The following is a 20,398-nucleotide window of genomic DNA, read 5'->3' on the forward strand; positions in this document are numbered from 1 at the left end:
GGAGCTTGATTTTCTCTGCTCTCTCAAAGATGGTCCACCAGTTATTAGGGGTCCCATTTTCACTGTATTTTCTGTTATCTCCAGTTTAGGAAACTCATTTTTTTAGTATTTTTTTTCTTTAACTCCCATGCATATGAATTATTTTTTACTTGAATTAAATGTCTGATTTTTGCACATTACTCTGCATCTTAAATATATACTTATTTATTGTTAATAAAATAACATTATTAATATGACAATGTGAAAGTTTAAATGGTAGCACACAATGTGTGTAACAGACCTACATTTACTGCAGCTCTATTATTGGTGCAGGTCTACAGAGGAGGCCTCCATTCTTCCCTTTAACAAATCCTGTACCTCTTACAGCTCGAGCGCTAAAGCCTCTCTCCCAAATACTTCCAGGAGGAAATGGGATAACAACATGTGCCACGGCCCCTTGTTGCACATAACTCTAATTAAGATCTAACAGTGTTACTATTCATTCTGTACATTACCCGCCGCACGGGCCATTGTGTGCGGCCCAGAGCACGCAGCGGCGGATCCCTTCGTCAGCAGAAAAAAGCAGCACCTCCTGGAGTGAATAAAGCAGGGGGCTCCACCGAAATAAATCTCCTTTCCTCAGGGTTCGACCCCCGGCCACAAAATGGCCTCCGCCACCTGCACAGCAAACAAGGTAAAGAGGGGAAAACAACAGTTAAGTGCTAATAGAGCCAGGCTGAGGACACAAATCAGCACTCGGAGGCAGGTTATTAGAAAATGTCCGATATTGTTTCTGTCAAAACAAAACCTTGTAATGCCATTTCTTTTCCATCCTGATCTTTTAACACCAAGGCTAGCTGAGGAGTTGGATAGCAAGTTAGGTGAAAATACACAATGGGAGAGATGCAAAAACCGCACCAACATTTACCATGACATTTAAAGAAATGGTGTTGCTCTAATACATTTGCTCATTCATAAAAAAGGAATAACACTGTTTTCCTGTGTGTGTGATAAAAACTATGCTATAGCCCTTTCCTCTCATTTAAGTGTGCTGTTAAAGACTCCTGACAGAACACCAGTACACAAAAACATACCATGTGAAATAATTAAATCTTAAATGATCTTTTCTGTAATGTTCTCGAACATGCTTGGTCACACAGGTCAAACAAGTCATCAACAAATTCTGCACAGGTACTCACTCAGCTGATTAACCAATATATTTTAAATTCTACCTTTGCTTGGTTTTGAGCATCTTGGAAACTGCAAGTGAAACAACTTTCATGAGAAGGCTTTCAAAGCACAAAAACAGAATTCAATACAAAAAGATTTTACCACAGTTCATGTGTTTCATGAATGTATGTATAAATATACATCATCATATTTTTTTAGTTATATTTATATTTAAGCTTTTTTCCAGCTCTACAGTGCACATTAACATGAAGAATGTTTTCCCTCCTAATATGAAATGATCATTTTTTTTAAATATGAGGTTTTGTTAATAACAATTGCTTCATGATTACTGGATATTTTTGGGTGGTGAACTACTACACAGTAAAAACATTTTCCATTCAGTTGAAAACAATTCCTGTAGCATTTTAACTCATTTTATTAAACTGAAGCAAATACTTTGAATGAAACAGTCTTAAAGAGCATAAATAGTTTAGCTGTATAAAAACAATATTGTACATTAGTTTTTGTCAATGGCAGCTGCCCCTTTTTGTGCTGTAGTGCTAAAACTGACTCTACCATTACTACGGTTTCCTACTCAAATATTGTCAATGTCAAATGATGAATAGAGTAGAAGATGACTGACTGGTGGGTCTGAGTCAAGGCCCAACATTGTGGATGCAAGTTTTCAATTCTAGATAGTCTGGGTGTGAGTTCAGGTATATTCTAGTAGACAGTTTCTCTGAAGGAGAGAACTGAAGCACTACACACAGTAGACACTACTATTATGCTAGCTAACACATTCTGATATTGCTTTTTCTCAGTGATATCTGTTTACTTTGTGTAATGCGATCAAAGCTTTTTTGGGCAGTATTGTTACAGTGAGTGTTGTAGTTAAACAAGTTGAGATGCTGTCATTGCTGCCTGCAACCTTATACAGATGTGGTCCCAACTATCTTGATTACAGTATAAATGTGACCTGTGAACAGTTCCAGAATTAGGCAATAAGGCCTATGGACATTTCATGAGTGCAGGCTATGTTTACATTTCCACTGAAGACTAAGAATTAACAGCAAAGCTAAGCTGACTTTTATCAAGTGTGAAATTAAAAGTGTAATATTAGCATACCGGCCTTCACTTGCATGAACATTTCATCCAATTAAAGCTAGATATTACAACTATTTTACAATTTTAAGCTGTAACTGATGATATAGAAACATTCCTCAACCCAGATAAGTAAATAAACAAGAGCATCATTATGAAACAAACCAACATCTGACATAGACCTAAAGTAACTGCATTACATTAAAAAAATTTCTGCCCTGCCGCAATGTCTGTTTACTAGCATGGCTAATCAATACATAGCTATTTTGCTAATGTTAGCTAGTTTAGATAGAAAACCAGCACAACAGCAAAATCAGTTCACATAAAAGGAAGCAATTTGAGTTAACTACAGAAGACTAAAGCCTTGACTAAAAATTCCTTGAAAATTGTGCTCAAAATGAACTTTGCTTTTACGTCATTTGTGAATCACTGATCGTAGGCCTACAACATTGACCTGTGAGGTAGGTGGACCTCAGAAAGTGGTCAGTAAATGAAAGTGCAGGGCATGTGTTTGTAATGAAGTGGCCAGGTAAGCGTTCTGTGCGTAGAAGCTTGCAGAATCATTGAGAAGTGTTGGTTTACTTGGCTTGTACAAAAAAAAAAACATGTCATGTGCAAGCACAGGTGATGTAACTTTCAGCACCACTGTGGCAACACAAGGTCTGTAATTACAATCAGTCATTTATAGGGCATCAAAATATTTACGAATGAAACGTCTGTGTACTATGTGCTGGACACAGTAGGCCCACAGTGCCGTGTAGGAGGGAGAAGCAAATAAACACAGGAAAAGTAAAGAAAAAGGGGACTGTAAAGCTTGTTAAACTTCCATTTTCCCCCACATAAACCCCTTAAGCAGGACTTGAGAGAGAGAAGCTTGGCTTAGGTCAGGACAGATTAGGGGAAACAGGAAGTGTGTCATAGGCAGAAGTTTGTGCTTCCTTAACCACCCCCCCCCCCCCCCCCCCAATGCCACGCAGATGCACAGAGTCTGAGGGGCTGCCAGGGTGACGCTAAGTGAAATGCTCATTTTGTGTTTGTGATTATCGAGGCCCATGGGCGATATGCACTAATGTGAGCTAATGCAATAGATTACACAGCGAAGGCCCTAGGGAGAAGACAGCAAGCAGATGTGCTATGGTAAAAAAAAAAAGGGGGGGGGGAGAAAGGGATGAAGAGAGAGAGAGAGAGAGAGAGAGAGAGAGTGTGTGTGGCTCTCGGGAGTGTTTAATGTGCCAGAGACTGTCCCTTATAATTTACTGCCGTCAGAATGTACCATTGTGATGGGCTCTGCCACAAGCATCACATCAGCCGTGCATGATGCAGGGTGCAGTCCACAGCAAAGCCGGGCCATTCTGCAACACATAAAAAAGCCCCCCGTCCATTAAAAAAACCTTACAAATGCTTTGGAATACTAGATTTGTCAAAATCTGCAACATTTTTAGGACTGTTGTTTTGATTTAGTGACAAAGAACAGCTTTAAAATGATGTGAAGGCTTTGTAGTGCTCCAGATTTCAGGCAGTGTATCTAAAGCCATGCCAATCAGCAGTTTTCACTCTAGCAGCGGAGTTCTCTTGCAGGCCAAGCCTGCCATCTCGTGGACACTCTGTGCCATTACACAGACTTCAGATTTCATGGCAAAAGATTTGAAATCCAGCCTACATTAATAAACTTTTATTAGTTTGTTCACTTCAACAAAATATAGATTTAGACCAAAGTAGCAGAATTACACTTTTGCTACATGCTGATATTTCATTTAGGTCAAAAGAAGAGAATGGCCCTGGAATGTCAAACTGTAACTCTCTCTACTGTCCAGGGCAGGTTTTCTACTAGGTTCTGGAGCATTACTGTGGTACTTTGATCACATTCAGTGACAAGAACCTAAGTGAAGTCATGATGTTGAATGATCACCACCCCACCACATCCCCAACTCCACAATTCATCCAAAACGTACTGGATGGAGCTGCTCCACAACTTAATGCTGGGAAGCTTTCTACTCCTCTAGCCCACACCTGGCATTAGGCATGGTGACAAAAGGTTCATGTTTATATGCTCCAGAGAGTAGACAAGCTCTGTGTGTGTGTGTGTGTGTGTGTGTGTGTGTGTGTGTGTGTGTGTGTGTGTGTGTAAATTGAAAAACTTGATATTTGCTTTATCACGTAGCACGTAAAACATCACCACGGAAAATATGGTGGTGTTGATACAGGAGAGCAGCACATCACCTCCAGATTCTGCTAGTTGGGATGGAAAAAGGGGCTGTTACGTGAACCAGGCCTTGCGACTGCGGAGGGGATCTGTGCTATGCTAAAAGTCAATCCTAGCCTTAACTGGAGCTAAACACATATCAGAAGAGAAAGTACCAGCTTAGACTCAAGAAAGCCAAACCCAGTGGAACAGTGGAGTGATATGTGAGATATATCCAGTTTAAGGTACAGATACACCCATAATCCACAGTTAATTTGCCTTATTCAAAATTTCACTTCATTAATCTAACCTAAAAACCCAAGTTGAAGTGCTGACAACTTTAAATTCTAGTTGAAATCACAAAAGGTAAGTTTACAGTGACATATCTTTATTGGACAAATCTTTTTAACAATGATGTGGGTCATTGATGGACAAACTTCTCAAACTTCTGCAACGATGGGCAGCTCCAGTCCTGCTCATACCAGCCCTGTTTTGTGATTTCCCTGCTCGCTGTTTGGTGAAAACAGCCTATTCCACTCAACCGTTTCCAGGTTTTGTAGGTGTGTTTTAGCAGGTAACCCGCCAGACAGCGCTGGTATGTGGCCCAACAAGACTGAACTGGAGTCTGATTGTGTTGGATTAGAATTTGAGTCCTATGTAAAAAACAACTCTTGACTAATGTAAAGGGTCTGTATACAAGAGAGAGCCAAAAACACAGTTCATGACTGCTCAGCAAGCGCAAAGATATTTATAGTGAGTTTGTCAACTATTGCAGCAGTAACAGCTTCTCCTATTCTGAGAATGCTTTACGCAAAATGTTGGAACATTGCTTTAAAGATCTGATTGCACTCAGACACAACAGCATTAGTTCCGAAATCACAAACGCTGTTCCAACTCATTCCAAATGTATTGGTCAGAGCTCCATTACTCCAGAAGAAGATGCAGTTCTACATGCAGCCCAATACTGAAAAAAACTTTTTAACACGTCTCTAGTCAATATCTGGCCTTAAGCTCATATGTGGCAGTTTCCATGGTGTGCTTGTATCAGCAATAGAATGAGTGTCTGGGAACACATCTGAGGACATATTTATTAACTGCTGCACTGACTACCAGTTATCAAAGTGTTTCTTAAAGGCTGCTGCCAGTAACAACATCATTGTTATGAAGACTTCACATTCCTTTTCCCTCAGTGACCTTGAGTATTTTCATCACTTGCTAAGTAAAGACAAGCTGTTTGTTTGACACAATATGGATGACATTCCCCATTGACATGAAAATGTAGACCAGGACCAGGGACAATTTGTACCTGGAATCTTACAACTAGTGTATGAAACAAACCCCATGTCTTGATTGAGCTGGTGGGTAACAACACCAAACTAATGTGTACTGTGATGCTTTCAGTGGCCAGTGGAGATCTGATGTGGGCCTGATTGCTGAATTCTGCTCAGTAAAAGGAAGGTTAGCCAACTAACTTGTGCACTGGATTAAAAGGGAGAAAACCGGCTTCAGCCTAAATCTCTGCTAAACAGATGCCCCTTTACAAGACAGCTCAGCCAAGCCCAGTGAAGCATTAAGGACAAGGACCAGATTAAACACATCTAGAGGAATAGCATCTTCATGGAGCCTATGAGATACATGCGTTTAGCAATGTGCCTATGGGTTGAAGTTACAGTAGTTGACATTCATTGTTGTATTTTTTTCCCCTCATGCTGCCGCTCTGCACCGAAGTTGGGCTGCAACATTCTTTTTACAAAGTGTCTGGCTGTAACTGAACTAATTTAAGCGGGGTTTAATAAAGTCTAGATCTTAGAATAAAAATAAATAAATAAATAAATAAATAAATAAATATATTTACACACACACATAGAAATTGTGGTGCAATATTTCTACAAACACTTAAAGTAAATTTAGTAAAAAAAAATTTGATTGTACTGCAATACGTGAAAAGAAATCCTGCGTCCAAACAAAGGGGTACTACTTTGAAAAATCAAATACAGAAGGTTGTTGGCATGGCTACAGCAAATAAAGGCATTCTTTATTTATTTTTTATATTATATATATATATATATATATATATATATATATATATATATATATATAGCCAAACGGTTAAACAAATGTAACAATGTACAGACCTAATAGTAATCAAATGTAGTAGCTCAAACACTGTACTTCAGTGAAACTAAAACCTACATATAAAACAGAATGTGTAACTAATGCAACGCACTCTATTTAAAGTAAAAGAGACAAAAAAAAATTGTAGCGAGAGGAAAAAAAAGAAAAAAAAGAAAGAAAAACACCAATACACAACAATTGCTTTATTCGCAACTAAACAGCCTGAAATACACTTGGTCTCAGTTTGACAACATGGATACAATAGAAAGCTGATAAAGACCAGAATGTATGGATGAACACTCTTAAATTCCTGGGGTGGAATTGTTGCTGCATTGCCTGTTGCCCCCCGCCCTCACAAAACACAACACTATTTTCTTTCTGAAATCTTATGGACTCCATGCTCTGCACAGTTTGCTTTTACCCTGCTTTATGCAGTACATAAAGTCATACAGACTGGGCCGGATATCAACTGCTGCTGCAAGAAAAAGAAAAAAAAAAAGAAAAAACAGAAATAAAGTCAAAGTGCAGAAAAATAAAAATAACCACAAAAGGGGGAAGGAAATCAAAACAAATACATATTTACATAGAGCGCACCTCAGTGTTACCTCTTACCTTTTAAACTTAGCTAAGCAAAAAACTACAAAAAAAAAAAAAAAAAAAAAAAAAGGAGTTGTGAGAGAACAGAGGCTGGATACCGACTCAATGCACATATTACTCTGAACCACTGAAGGAGCCAGCATCCTAAATTTTGACAGCAATCAATTCTCTCAGTCAATTCTCAAGAGCAAAATGGGGGAGAGAGGGAAGGAAGCAACTCCCAACTTGTTTTCCAGTGGAACAGCGCAAGAAAAACGCAAAACAAAATTCAAGTTTATATCAGGAAGAATTTTTTGACAAAGGTCACAAAAAAGCCCCTTAAATATAAGCAAATAAGTTAACATTCGAATGCTAAGAATTCACGCATCCTTAAATGAGGTGGAGAAGGTAGTTTCTGGGGGAAAAAAGCAGACCATAACAGACAGGTCAGTAGATAAGCCAACATCATATGCTCTACAACTCATCCAGTATTTTTGGCCACACAAGCATCTACAAGACAGACAGAGCCGGACATCTGCTGGAAAATAAATACACATTCTTGACTTGATTCTGCAACACAAAATGGATAAGAACTACTAATAACACCAAAGAGAAAAATCTTAACATTCAGGTAAGTGAAAAGTGTAGCATCAGACCAAAACAAAGCCCTCCACAGAGAGTTGGTTTAGCACACAACTAAGGCAAGACTATGTCACAGTTCTGTTGTCCATCAGACCTGAGGATGGCATATCCTGTTAATATCTGGTTGTCACAGTAAAGAGGTTCTATTAAATGCCTGCATTCAGAGCCCCCCCTCCCCCCAAAAAAAACAAACAAAAACAAAACAGTACACAGTACGTCACCATTGGCTCATGCGTCTCAATTCCGAGACAAAACACAGCAGCTTTCATTTGCACCAACAGGAATAACAAAACGTTTTCGATTGCTAGATCAAAAACTCTCCAGAGCTGCATGGAATAAAGTAGACCCTTGTTTTTAAACTGAACAGCGTAAATAGAAATAGAAATGTCTCACTTAACATTTACAAAACATACTTTAACGGTTTGAACCGAGGCAAGTTCCCCTCATTTTATTTGGTCTATGCTACCTTTGTGTAACAGCATTCCGATCAAGTATAAGAGGCACTTGTTAGGCATAAAGATCTCAGGCAATCAAAGCAATGCCCCGAAGCATTTGATTCAGAAAGCAGTTGATACGAAGTCAAAGGCCGTGTGGAGTAAGCAGGAGTGCATAATCAGTTGTGTTTTTGTGTTAAGTGCAGTACCACAATCTGTGAGCTGTTGACATAATGGAACATTATGACACATGAAAACAACACTGTTCAAGGCCTGATCCCAAGTTCGCTGCGCTTCTTGGCCAAGGCCGAAATAACAGATGAATCGGGCCCCCCGCCACCTCACGCTCGACATCACGTCTAACTGTAACGTAGCTGTCCCTTGCAAAGTAGTGTCTGGAGTGAACATGCATCAATTACATGTCCTTGTTTGTCGTCATTAAATTAAACCTTTCTTCCAGCAGTAGTTCCCATGGTTGGAGCTGATGCAGTGGTTTTATCCGGATATTTCAAACCTAAAGAAAAAAAGATAGGGGGAAAAATTAGCTTTTTAAACCTCACTGGCATAACCCACTTTTGACATCTACATGTAGGCATTTACCATTGCCAGGTTCTAAGAGCTGGCGTCAGAAGGAGCCGAACGGCTGTTAGGCAGCGGGCTCTGGTGACTTCTCCTCTGACTGATGCTAGCAGAGTAATGAGGTAAGAGCAAGGGACTGCTCCCTGGGGAGACGAGCATATACGGGCGTTCATTAATGACACAGGGCCACAGCCACCCTCCAGATTTAATAAGAGACATGACAGAGTTAACCATCACTCATGGCACCCATTACATCAATAGAAGTAACCCTTTGAAAATTCCCCCCTATTAATTTATTTCTTAAGATGGGACGAATGCTAATTAATAGCAATGCCTGCAAGGTAACCAGCCACTGATCAATACAGATGCCTCTAACCTCCCTTTGAGACCGCCCTCTGTTTGAGTGGTTCTGAGAATACTTCCCAGGAAACAAGTTACATCATGAGTATGAGCTTGAGAACTCTTGAGCACTGTTGAGAAATGCTGAGGAACTGACTTAACCTTGCATATAAAAAAAGGTTGTACCCAATATCTTCTCCGATAACAAGTATTCCACAACTAGTGACAACTAGTCATTGCAAAGCATAACTGTTGCCTGACGTTTGCACTTACCAGTGCTGGGCGAATTCCCGGCAGCATGGGCAGAGCCTGCCACAGCAGGCTGGTAGAGAGATGCAAGATCGCTTGGCGTGTAGGTGCGCAAGAGGTTGATCACATTCCAGTCTGCCTCAATGCTGCTGCCAGACACTGAAGGAGCCACTCTGACAGGAGCAAAGGGCGAGTTCCCTTGCAACATGCTTTTCACATTCCTGCCTGGGGGCACAAGTCTACTGAACTCATCCCCAATCCTTCCAGTACCCTGGTGAGGCTCTGTAGGCTTTAGCCTCTTGCTGGAGGGCTCGCCATAATCCATTTGTGTCAAGCTCCTGAAGCGGTCTGAAAGACACAGCCTGGCCACATCCGATGGCCAGATCACACTTGTTCTAGTAGGTCCAGGTTTCTGAGCAGACACCTCTCTGTCTGCAACCATGGGGGAATTTAATTTTCGGCTGGGTTCCACTGCCACATCTGAAAACCTGGGCTGGATGCCTGCAACTGTTTCTGGAACCTTGATTCTCTGGGTACTGTGTGGATGGTCTCTCTTAGGCTCTTTCAAAGGAGAGGTCTTCAACATCTGAGGAGATTTTGACGGCTGGACTTTCTCCCCGGATCTTCCAGACTGGGGTGGCGGGGATTTGGTCCGGCGAGGGTGTCTCCTGTTGATATAGGGCAAAGGACTGACATCTTTGCCCTCAAGGGCCGGAGGGCAACCAGTGTACCGTTTTAACTTAAGGGGAGGCCTGTAACCATTCTTTTTCACATCCAAGTTATCCTTGTGGATAAGCTTCCTGTGCATTAGCAGAACCTCAGGGTAAAGGGTTTCATATGGACAGGATGTACAGGAGTTGGTCAGTAACATGTTCCTGGGCACTGAGGTAGCAGAGATGGATAAAGATGCTTTGAAGGAAAGATTTAATGGTGCCTCCGAGGCTTCTTTCCCCTCTGCCTTAAAGTTGTTTGACAGAAGGCATTTCATGTGTGCCTCACTAGGAGGCGTATACAGAGCTGTAGTGGACATATTCCCACACTCCTCTTTGACACGGATGACAGAGCCAGTAGTGATAATGCCTGGCTGGCTGGGCCCTACTTCATGTTTGACACTGGCAGAAACAAGGCTTGGAGCTGGCCACTGTTTAGATGATTTTATAATTTGCTTGTCATCCGTATTTCTGTGAGACTCTCGGCCCTTCGTAGGGATGTTGGGGATTTCGGTAAAGGGCTTGTCTTTGTGACGTCTGTCCAGATGATACCTCAGAGAAGTTTTCTGAGCTGCAGCATAGTCACAGTATTCACATTTGTAAGGTTTTTCACCTAGAAAATAACAAAACAAGTAAAAAAAAGTCAGCACTCTTAGTCAGAGCTTGTTTTAAGTTGTTATTCAAAAGTGCTCAAAGACAAATGTTTGAGTAATAAAAATGATTGAGGCCTTAAAAGTTTAATATACATGGTCATCTTTTAACAATTTTAGAAAATGTAGGAAAAAAATCTCCTGATTCAATACCTGTATGTGTCCTGAGATGAATATTGAGGTAATAGTTGGAACGAAAAGTCTTTCCACAATAACAACATTTCCTTGGAGCAAGAATTTTCAGTTTCATTTTGTGAGAGCCATCTTCACCTTTATCTGCCAGCAAAATGTAAACACATAATTAGCCCACGTATGCCTGTTAGTTTAAGGGAAAAACAGTGGCTTAAAAAACAACCACATAAATTTTTGCTGAGTGATCAATTCTTAAATAACCACAAGAGGGAGCTGTTAAGAATCTTGCTTTGCCCCAAATATCTTGTCAACAAAGCAGAAAGCGATTTAAACTGAAAGTGAGAGCTAATTTAAAAGCATTACCACACCCTTTGCTAAAAGAAAAAAAACAATCTGATATCTTACATTACAAGATTTTAAATACAGATTTTTAATTTAAATTACACTGGATTCCAACAATGATTAAGCCTGATAAAATTACATAGAGTCTTTTCCACACATGCATAAAAAATAAATTAATATTTTTATACAAAATAAAAAATAAACATAAAAATAAATATTACCTGAATGAAAAGATTCTCCTGGTACTCCTTCTTCAGAGCCATCCTCAGAGCACTCATCTACTCGGTCCAGAGAAGGACTGCCAGCAGAGCCCACACTCTGAGCAGTCCCTTCCACAGGTGTTGTGGGGCTCTCAGCTCCACCCCTTTCTTTCTTATGAACTCTGGAGTGTAGCACCAGCTGATGGTAGGTCCTGAAAGTCTTTCCACACTCCTCGCAGTCTGTGGGCTTGTCTTTACGCATAAGACTCTTCTGATCTGGCAATGGTGAGGGCGTCTCCCGGCCATTGAGTTTGGGCTTCAGCTCATTTCTAAGGCCCCTTCTCACCGGCTTGTCACCGCTACTAGAGTCCCAGATAGACCCAAGTTCTTCTTTGTCAGAACCAAAATCCTCATTGTCCGAGTTGGAGTCTATATTGAGCTCCTTGTTAAGGTTTGGACCCACAGCTATCTTGCCTTTAGTAGCCAGCTGCCATGCTTGGTAGGTGTTGAAAGGGTCAAGTTGCGAGATCCAGCGGCCAGGCTGGCCATTTCGCACAGCATTTTCACTGGATGTGGGCTGCAGCTGGAAGTATTGCAGGAAGCCTTCCTTTGAGATAGGGGTCTCTGCAGCAGGCTGGCTGTCTGCAGAGATGTTCTCGTCATTCACCTCTGGTTCTCGACTGTGCACTTTACTGTGCTCGGCTAGCACCTCTTTGTTAAGGAAGAAAAACCCACAGACCATGCACATTTTGTACGCAGTGATTGCATGCGGTGGTGGCTGTTCTTGGATAACATCATTGACGGTGATTGGTGTTTCAAGCTCCTGGCTCTTACTTTTAGCCCCCGATTTTCCATGTGTTCTCATGTGATTCTTCAAGAACCAGGGCTCTTTAAAGCGCCGGCCACACAGACTACAGCTGTAAATGAAGGAATCCTTGTGCTTCCTCATATGAGCCTCCAGCTCAGCTGCATTTTCAGTGGCCTGACCACACACTATGCAGTCCAGTTGTTCCTCAGATTCTGTGGACAGGCATGTCTTGGAGCAGGCCCTCTCTCCTGGGATTAACAATTCAGCCTCTACCCGTAGCACAGCTGGGGCGTGCAATGTGGTCTGGTGCTGTGCAAAGAGGTGTGGACGAAGCTCCTCCTCATTCTGAAAGGTCTCGTCACAAAACATGCAGTTCAGTGGCAGGCTGCCTGCCACCTGCGCATCCACCTTCTCGGCCATGCTGATGTGGGGAGTCATACTTGAGCTAGAACCAGGCATAGTAGCACTACTGTGGTTCAGGATGTCATGGCCTAGTCCATCAGGACTTTCCACATATGGCATCAGCGGGTGGGTTGGCATGTCAATGACAGGCCTTTTTTAATCACCCGGTTGCTTAGGAAAAAGAAAAAAAAAAGAAAAAAAAAAGAGAGAGAGAAAAAAAAAAAAAAAAAAAAAAAAAAAAAAAAATGAAACTATAGGCTCTGGGAGTCACACATCTAAAATTTTTGCAGGACAAAATCCAAAAAAAGATCTCAATTGTCTTGACTCTCCAGAGGAAACAAGACCATTATCAAACAAAACTCCAAAAAAATGAATCCTCAAATAGCTTCACTGTATCCCTACAATAAAACATGACGAACTACACACAAAGTAGTTGAGGCTTGCCACTGGTAGGCGTTTACACTCTAAATCTCTTCAGATATCTTGTGATTCACACAACGGAATTATGTCCTGACAGGCAGAACCTGAAATGAAAGAGAGAGAGAGAGAGAGAAAGAAAGAGAGAATGTCAGGTGTGGCCTCTTCCGAAGAACTTACTACACTCAGTCTGAAACACAGATTATAAACAATACCCCTCATGAGTCTTTACCAAGAAAAGTAACCAAAAAGCATGCAGTGACAGCAACACTAACGCATCCAAGTCTAACAAAAAAGACTCAAATATCGTTTCATATGGTACAAATAAAACACCACATGTTCCATTTACTACTGTTGAAATGCTACAAATCATTAGAATGCCAACTTGCATTACGACTTCAAAAGTGCAAACTCCCTACAACCTCAAATATGCATACAACCTTACACAGTAAGAGAAATTACTCTGAAACTGAAAGTAATGCACTAAATGTGGCTATGGTTTTCAAACAGAAAATAATATTAACTGATTCTAACTTACCAAAAATAAAAAAATAATTAATTTAGAAATAAACACAAGTGATTATTAAGTAATACCTTCCTAAAACAGTGCCAGTCTATGGAATATTCTGTCTAACTTTGCCAAGAGTCAAACAAAACAACAGCCATTAGAAGCCTAAAGGTAGGCAGGTAAGGTGGACATAGTCATTGCTTTATGTCTACGTTCACATCTGTAATTTACAGTACATGAAATCCATCAAACACTATGTGAAAGACAAATGTACAACCATGTACAAGAAGACAAAGAGGATACCCCATTCTTCCTCTACAATCAAAATGTAGGCACTGGAACAAAGAAAGCTAGCCTGAAAACAAACAAAAACTAAAATCATCTGAAATGATTCTAAAATAATTATTCTAATAACTACGATTCTACAAACTCAACAGGACAAAAAACTCAAACAACTTTAATGGTGCAACTTGTGCCAAGGTCACAACTCCTCTCAGTAAACATTTTTAGTAACTTTCACAGTTGTTCTTTCAGACCTCCACAGTTTAACAGACTGCCAAAAATGTGGTGTAGCTGATGAAAAGGCAGAATAAGGAAGTTTCAGAACTTGGTTATCTGTTGAATCACCACTGTGAGAAGTGGAAGCATAGCTTTCTTTCATAAGGGAGGAATGAGATGAGCAAGAAAAAAATACATTAAAATCCACCCCACCAACGTGACATCATCAACATCATTTTGTTGCGAAAGCAAAGTCTAACAGCTAATCAACTTTAATTTTCGATCACTGAAACATGCTTATTTTGGAACACAGCTCATAAAACAGCAGATCATCCATCATTCTTCATTCATCTTAGCCTGCTATTCTTCAACCCACCACAAGCGATTAGCCAACAAACGTAAAAGTCGCCATCCACGTCACCGTACCCTCCATGCCTCAATCACTTTTTTGTACTTCCAGCACAAGAAAAAAAAAATGTCCATTGTCAGAAGCAAAGTCCATAGCTTCATGTCGGAGCACCTCGCTGTAATCTGTACTGGCTGACATGCTGAAGACTCAGCTAAGGACCAGCTGTTGCTTGTCTCACTCGTTCTTTTGTTAGGGCTTTAGCATGCGGCTCGCATACAAAAGACAGGCGTGCTAGCCATGAAGAGCCACCCAAGTTCATCGATAGCTATTTTACAGGTTTCAGAAAGGGGGACTAAAATAAGACCAAACGATAAAAGACTCAACTGTACGTTAGACTCGTGGCTGAGCTTCTATACCAGCATTATTTCTGCTTCGTGCACACACACACACACCGCTATGTCTGTAGCAGAACAGTGTTTATAGAGATGATAACCTGCTCGCGGTGTAAAGACAATGTCAGCTGTGTTTTTCGAGAAATTTGGCGTGTTCTGCAAATCAGCTAGCTAACTTTAAATGACTGGGACTCCACCCTTTGAACACAACCCCGACCGACTGCTCCACAGCACTGATGTGAACAAGCTTTAATAATGCAACGTTCAAGTGGCCCAAGTATTGATTTTGGTCGTTTGTCTGATCGGGTAGCATAAAAGCAGATGAGCTTTTCGTTTTCATTGCCGTGTATTTAGACATTGTGTACATTACTCGTGAGCTGTGGCAAAAAAAAAAAAAAAAAGTTGTTTTCACAAAAGACTTTTCACAAAAGCCCTTGGGCATAAACGATGTGCACGACTGAAGAGGGGCGACACACCAAGTTGGTAAACAGTTAAGGCTAACGTAGCTACATTACTGTGGCTTATGCAGATAACAGACACACTAAAAATACCTAGATCAGCGTTGTAATCAGTCAAACTCATGTAAGGCTTATATATACACACACACACACACACACTCGAATCTGGAAGCATGTAAGTGGCCATAATTTCCTGACACGTGATCGTTTTAACCTGATCAGCAAGTCCCCAAACTGCCCTTTTTAGACACATCGTTAAACTCCATGCAATAAAAAGCCCTTTAATAGTCAATCTAATGTTCAAGTGCCCACTGAGAATGAATCTTCGATGATCTAAGCCCTCGGCTAAATTACAGGTTTCAGCAGCTCCTCTTAAATGAATAGCCAGCCACTTTTCTGCTACCACAAAAGAGCAATCGATTAACCAACTGTTCTACATTATCGAATTAACTTCACGTGTCCATTTCGTTCGCTAGCTATGGTATATTTACTGTCCTGTTTTATACCTTTGAGGGTTATAGAATATACACCGTGTAGTTATATCACAAATTAAAAAAAACGTCCTTTATTAGAGGATGATTTGAATAATAAAATAGCTGTTCTCAAATTCATCTGAAGTGATCACAAGGCAGTAATAGTCCAAGTCTGAAGCTGGTGGCAGATTTACGCTGTCGAGATAGCTACCAGGTGGACGACTAGCAGAAGTTAGCAAGCGAATTTTGTTACAGGTTCCTTTCAGTTCACGATTCCTGTAGGGTAGCATCAACCGTCCACCACGCAGTTCCTGGCTTAACTTACTGTATAAGATAGCAAGTTTCCTAACCCTTTCCACTTCCTACACTCACAAACATGTTAGCTACCGATGGAGTGACTAAGCGAGTTAGCGTCGGCATGTAATGTAACATCAGTCTGGCGATAATACCAAAAATTGGCTAACGTTAGCTGGTAGTCCGAGTAATAGCTACGGAAAAATAGAGAACTCACCAATACCTACCAATATGTTCACTCGTCAGGTATTCGAGCTATTCTAGCAGACACGGAAATTAGAGCGTATTTGGGTTGGTACTTGTGTCAGAGTTAAACACAGTAAGTTCTTCGGAAAGATGAAGTCGTATTCTAGTTAGCTGCGTTAGCCAATTGTTAGCCGGCCAAAAAGCTGCGCTTCAATGTTTGCAAATCTCTCACTGTGCAGCTGTTGCGTTCCGAGGCGCGCTCACATAGAGGGCACCTCTGATCACGTGGTCTTCCAAACTATTCTTCAGTAAAACTCGTTTATGAGAGATAGCGATATCCGACTTGTGAATGAATCGTTCTTTTGAATCGGTTCTTGTCAATAAACCGGTCGAACCGATTCACAATCATGCTGGACCGAACTCTTGTTTTTTTTTTAGCATCTAAATAACACGTAGGTCCGTTATATGCTGTAGACTTTTAACACCATTCAAATAACAGCATTTCAAAATGTAACATTGGACTTCTCTTACATGTTCTCTCTGAAGACTGCAGCTCGCTGGCTTCCTCTTTTCTCCTCTGTGTCGTTGCTATGCCAGCTTGTGCTTACTCTGGGTAAAAGTGTTGGATATCAAATGCACACGTTAGATTCGGACGTTACTGTACACACAGAGGAAGAAAAAAAGTTGCCTGATCCTTGTGCTCATCCCATCATGAAGCAAGAACGAAAATGAATAGTTGAAACGGATGGTCGATTCATTAAAACGGGCGGTTCCAATGAATCGGCTCGATAAGCTGAATCGAACTTCCCATCAGTAGAGTATGAGATTGTCGAAGACAGCACGTTTCACTGACCTACTTGCCTTTCATTCGACATAGATGGCAACAATAGATGTTTCACCACAAAACTGGCTTTACGTCCTCTGTTCCACTCTCAAATAATCACATTTATATTGTATGTGTCTGTTTGTTTAATCTTTTAGTACAATCAAAACATGCAGAATAAAACATACTGTCTTTATCAGTGTCTTTGCATGGGTTAGGAATTTCCTGGACTAATGTGCGGATACTAGACATGGGTTTAAGAGATATATCCAGTAGCCTTTGGCAAAGTCTAAATGATATAAATAGACCATCATTCTGACATGGCTGAAATACGCTGGTTTAAGGGTGTTTCAATCCGAGAACAGAGCTCCGCTCTTTATTGTTTTGTGGCTGATAAACTTCAGCAGCAGTCGTCCAATCTGACTCGCGAAACAGCAGGAAATTGGGTGTTGTTTGCAAGAGCAGTGACTGATGCCTAACATGTCTCCTACCCTACTCACTTCACCAATCCTGCACACGCCATGTGGGTTTGGGGGAGGGGGAAGACAGAGGTGTATGCAAAACCCTATGGAAGAATCCGCTGTAGGTTTCTTTGTCATTATTTCCTTGTTATGATTTCTATGAAGGTGTTTAGTTTAAAGTAACCTGGCGCCCTGTTGGAACCTGAAGGGTTTGCTCAAATGTCCAAAACTTACACAACATCTAGTGCAGAGATCTCAGTGACAGCAGTATTTACTGCCAAAAAGCAAGTCTTAGAGGTAAAAATGACTCAGAAAACTAACAGCTTATCTTATTGCATTATTATTATTATTATTATTATTACCTGAAAAAAAGGTGTTATCCTACTGTTTACAAGGCTAGGCTAGCTTCTACATGTGAAGAATGCAGGTAGCAGTTAGCAGTGTTTTTTGTAGATTTGACAGAAACAGGAACTTCTGAAGCTGATGTCTTGGTAGAGAAACAACATAAAAGGAAACAATGATTGCTATGACCTGTAAGTCTTAATATAGTGTACAGTACTATTAAGTATATTGAATAAACCAATCAAAAAACAAACAAACAAAAAAAAACTCTTCTAGTTGTCATTTCTTTTCAAGTGTGTTTTTTCTTGTCCGCTGAACGAGGATAAATAAGCGAGCTAAATATGTCATTTAGATTTAAGATTTATTTATAATGACATCATCACACTGCAACTTACTAATACCAAAGTTTGGCTTGTTTCTCATGTTTTTGTTTTGTAATAAATGCATGTATTTGTTATCTACATCATATTTGAATAGAATTGGACATGTATACTATTTGAAGACACACACCTTAACAGTTCCCTTTAAACACCTAAAGGGAACTGTTTGCAGCTACTGCTGAATCTGAGAATTTAAAAAAGAACAATATTGATTTTGGCTGTAAGCCCCCACCCCCCTCCCCGTGTGGTGTAGTGCCCTGTGGTTTCGAGTTTACACTACAGAAGTACAACTTGACCTACAAGCCTAGTCATCCAATGTTCAGCATAGCCCTGTTGTTTCTCATTCGTTGAAAAAAAGGGCTAACCTGATCATCTTTTACCAATTTTCACCTTTCTTTCCCTCCTCAATATTATGCATGTGAATGAAACTACAAGTCCCCTCCCCCATCATCCCACCCCCATGGAGCACAAGATGAAGCTTTTTGGAATCTCCCTTAGGCCCTTCTCCATTTCACTATTGTTCTATATGGAGAACTCAAATGGATTCAAATAGGACATGTTGTTTTTTATCTCTTATTCTGATGTTCAGATAGTTAAACTAGCTATTTAATTCTGGACCTTAAATGTATATTTGTTTGTTTGTGTTACACAGTGATCCTCTTTATTTCCTCATATGGATACTGGGCATAAAGTACTGTTAACAGGATAGTATCAGTAGATCAACTCACTTGTCTTTCCCCTTATTGCTTCAGTGAAATAACTGGTTCTCATTATCTTGAATAAACAGCATGGCGGTGGTGTTGGTGTTGGTGTGTGTGTGTGAGGGGGGCGGCTTCATTTACATGCAGAAAACAGCATGAAGGAAAATAGTGAGGATAATAAAGTGCTCTAAAGTTTGAAACGTACATATATGCATATGTATACATACAAATACAGCATTAGACACTGAACATTAGTATAGCCAGACAGGAAATATAGGCACAACAAGATTTCAGAGGTTCTCGCTTACACTGAAAAATCTTTATGCTAGGCAATACAGTATCTCTTTCATGAGATCCAAGGAACCCCTGCTGTTACTTAATCAAACCTAGTATTCTTTGCTAGCTACAGTAATACCATTGAAGCACATGCAGACTGAAATACACAGTTGTGTGTCTATTCATCATTCTTTACACACTAGCTTACAAGTTCGTGGCTCACTGCTGTCTTTCCTTTTGAGAAAGAGGAAGAAAGAGGGAGCTCTCAGTTGAACGCCACAGCTGTCGGGGAGGAGACAAAGCTGCATCGGCCTATGCTAGTCAACATTTGCCTGAACACCTCAGCTCAACTATTTGGCTGGACACCTCCCACTCAACTTCCTTCTGCAACGTTCAAATGAGTAAAGCAGTCAGGCACTAAAACACGATTTCATAAAAAAAAAAGAAGAAGAAGAAGAAGTGTTGTTTTACATTGTTTAAGATAAGGAAAATAATAAGAAGAGTAGAGCTAACTTTTGTTATGAGCTCAGCATGAATTTGAGTTGCTATTCAAGGGTTTTTAGTAAAGGAAAGGGTAGCAAATGTCACAGCAAACACTCTTGAATGCTTGAAAACAGTTCTTTGCATGCTTAAATGCTTCTCTGTGATAGAAACCCTGTTGTAAATAGTTGTTTGAGGACTGTATATATAGGACAGAAAGGATTTCACTATTCCACAGGTAAAGTAACCTTTTAGGGACTATTTAGAGTGTAAGATTAAACACAGACTATTTAAGTAGTTATACATGTCCAAGGGTAACATCATTCTGAACCATAAAATTCTGTTTTTTCATCATTAGTGATGTTTGGTTACTGAGTTGGAAGTCATGGAATTCATTCAAACATTTATTTAACCTCTTGGTGGCTGTAACACTATCTTTTCAGCAAACAACTCACAGTGAGAGCTAGCTAGAATAAAGTACCACCTCAGCACAGCTGAGTTAGTCATCCATATCCCCCCTGTAAATTTAGAAAAGTGAACTATTTGGACGTTCTTATGCACAGACTCATCACAAACATCCTACTGCCTCCTTTTGCTATTCTTATTTTTGTGGATGCTGATATTTTTTGGAAGTTAAGAAAACCCATTTGGCTCAAACAACACAATGTGTATGCAGAATTGATTGTGTTTGTCTCCATTTATCTGACTTTTTAGCTACTGTTACAACTTGCCTGTGGCATGGAACATTTG

The 20,398-nt window shown here is 40.3% G+C and overlaps 1 protein-coding gene across 2 annotated transcripts; it reads right to left on the reverse strand.

Moving 5' to 3' along the window:
• Nucleotides 1-6,735: 6,735 nt before the first annotated feature.
• znf217 (zinc finger protein 217) lies at nt 6,736-12,777 on the reverse strand. Of its 2 annotated transcripts, XM_072696564.1 has the most exons (5): nt 11,422-12,777; nt 10,880-11,002; nt 9,391-10,689; nt 8,800-8,921; nt 8,624-8,713 (listed from the first exon to the last, which is right to left on the reverse strand). In XM_072696564.1, exons 1-4 carry the CDS (start codon nt 12,746-12,748, stop codon nt 8,812-8,814), a joined length of 2,859 nt encoding a protein of 952 aa, XP_072552665.1. In that variant the 5' UTR covers nt 12,749-12,777; the 3' UTR covers nt 8,624-8,713; nt 8,800-8,811. The 2 variants fall into 2 exon arrangements, with proteins under 2 accessions (XP_072552666.1, XP_072552665.1); XM_072696565.1 differs by lacking the exon at nt 8,800-8,921 and having other exon boundaries at nt 6,736-8,713.
• Between the last annotated feature and the right edge of the window lie 7,621 nt (nt 12,778-20,398).

The sequence above is a fragment of the Salminus brasiliensis genome, chromosome 14, assembly GCF_030463535.1.
Source record: "Salminus brasiliensis chromosome 14, fSalBra1.hap2, whole genome shotgun sequence".
NCBI lineage: Eukaryota > Metazoa > Chordata > Actinopteri > Characiformes > Bryconidae > Salminus > Salminus brasiliensis.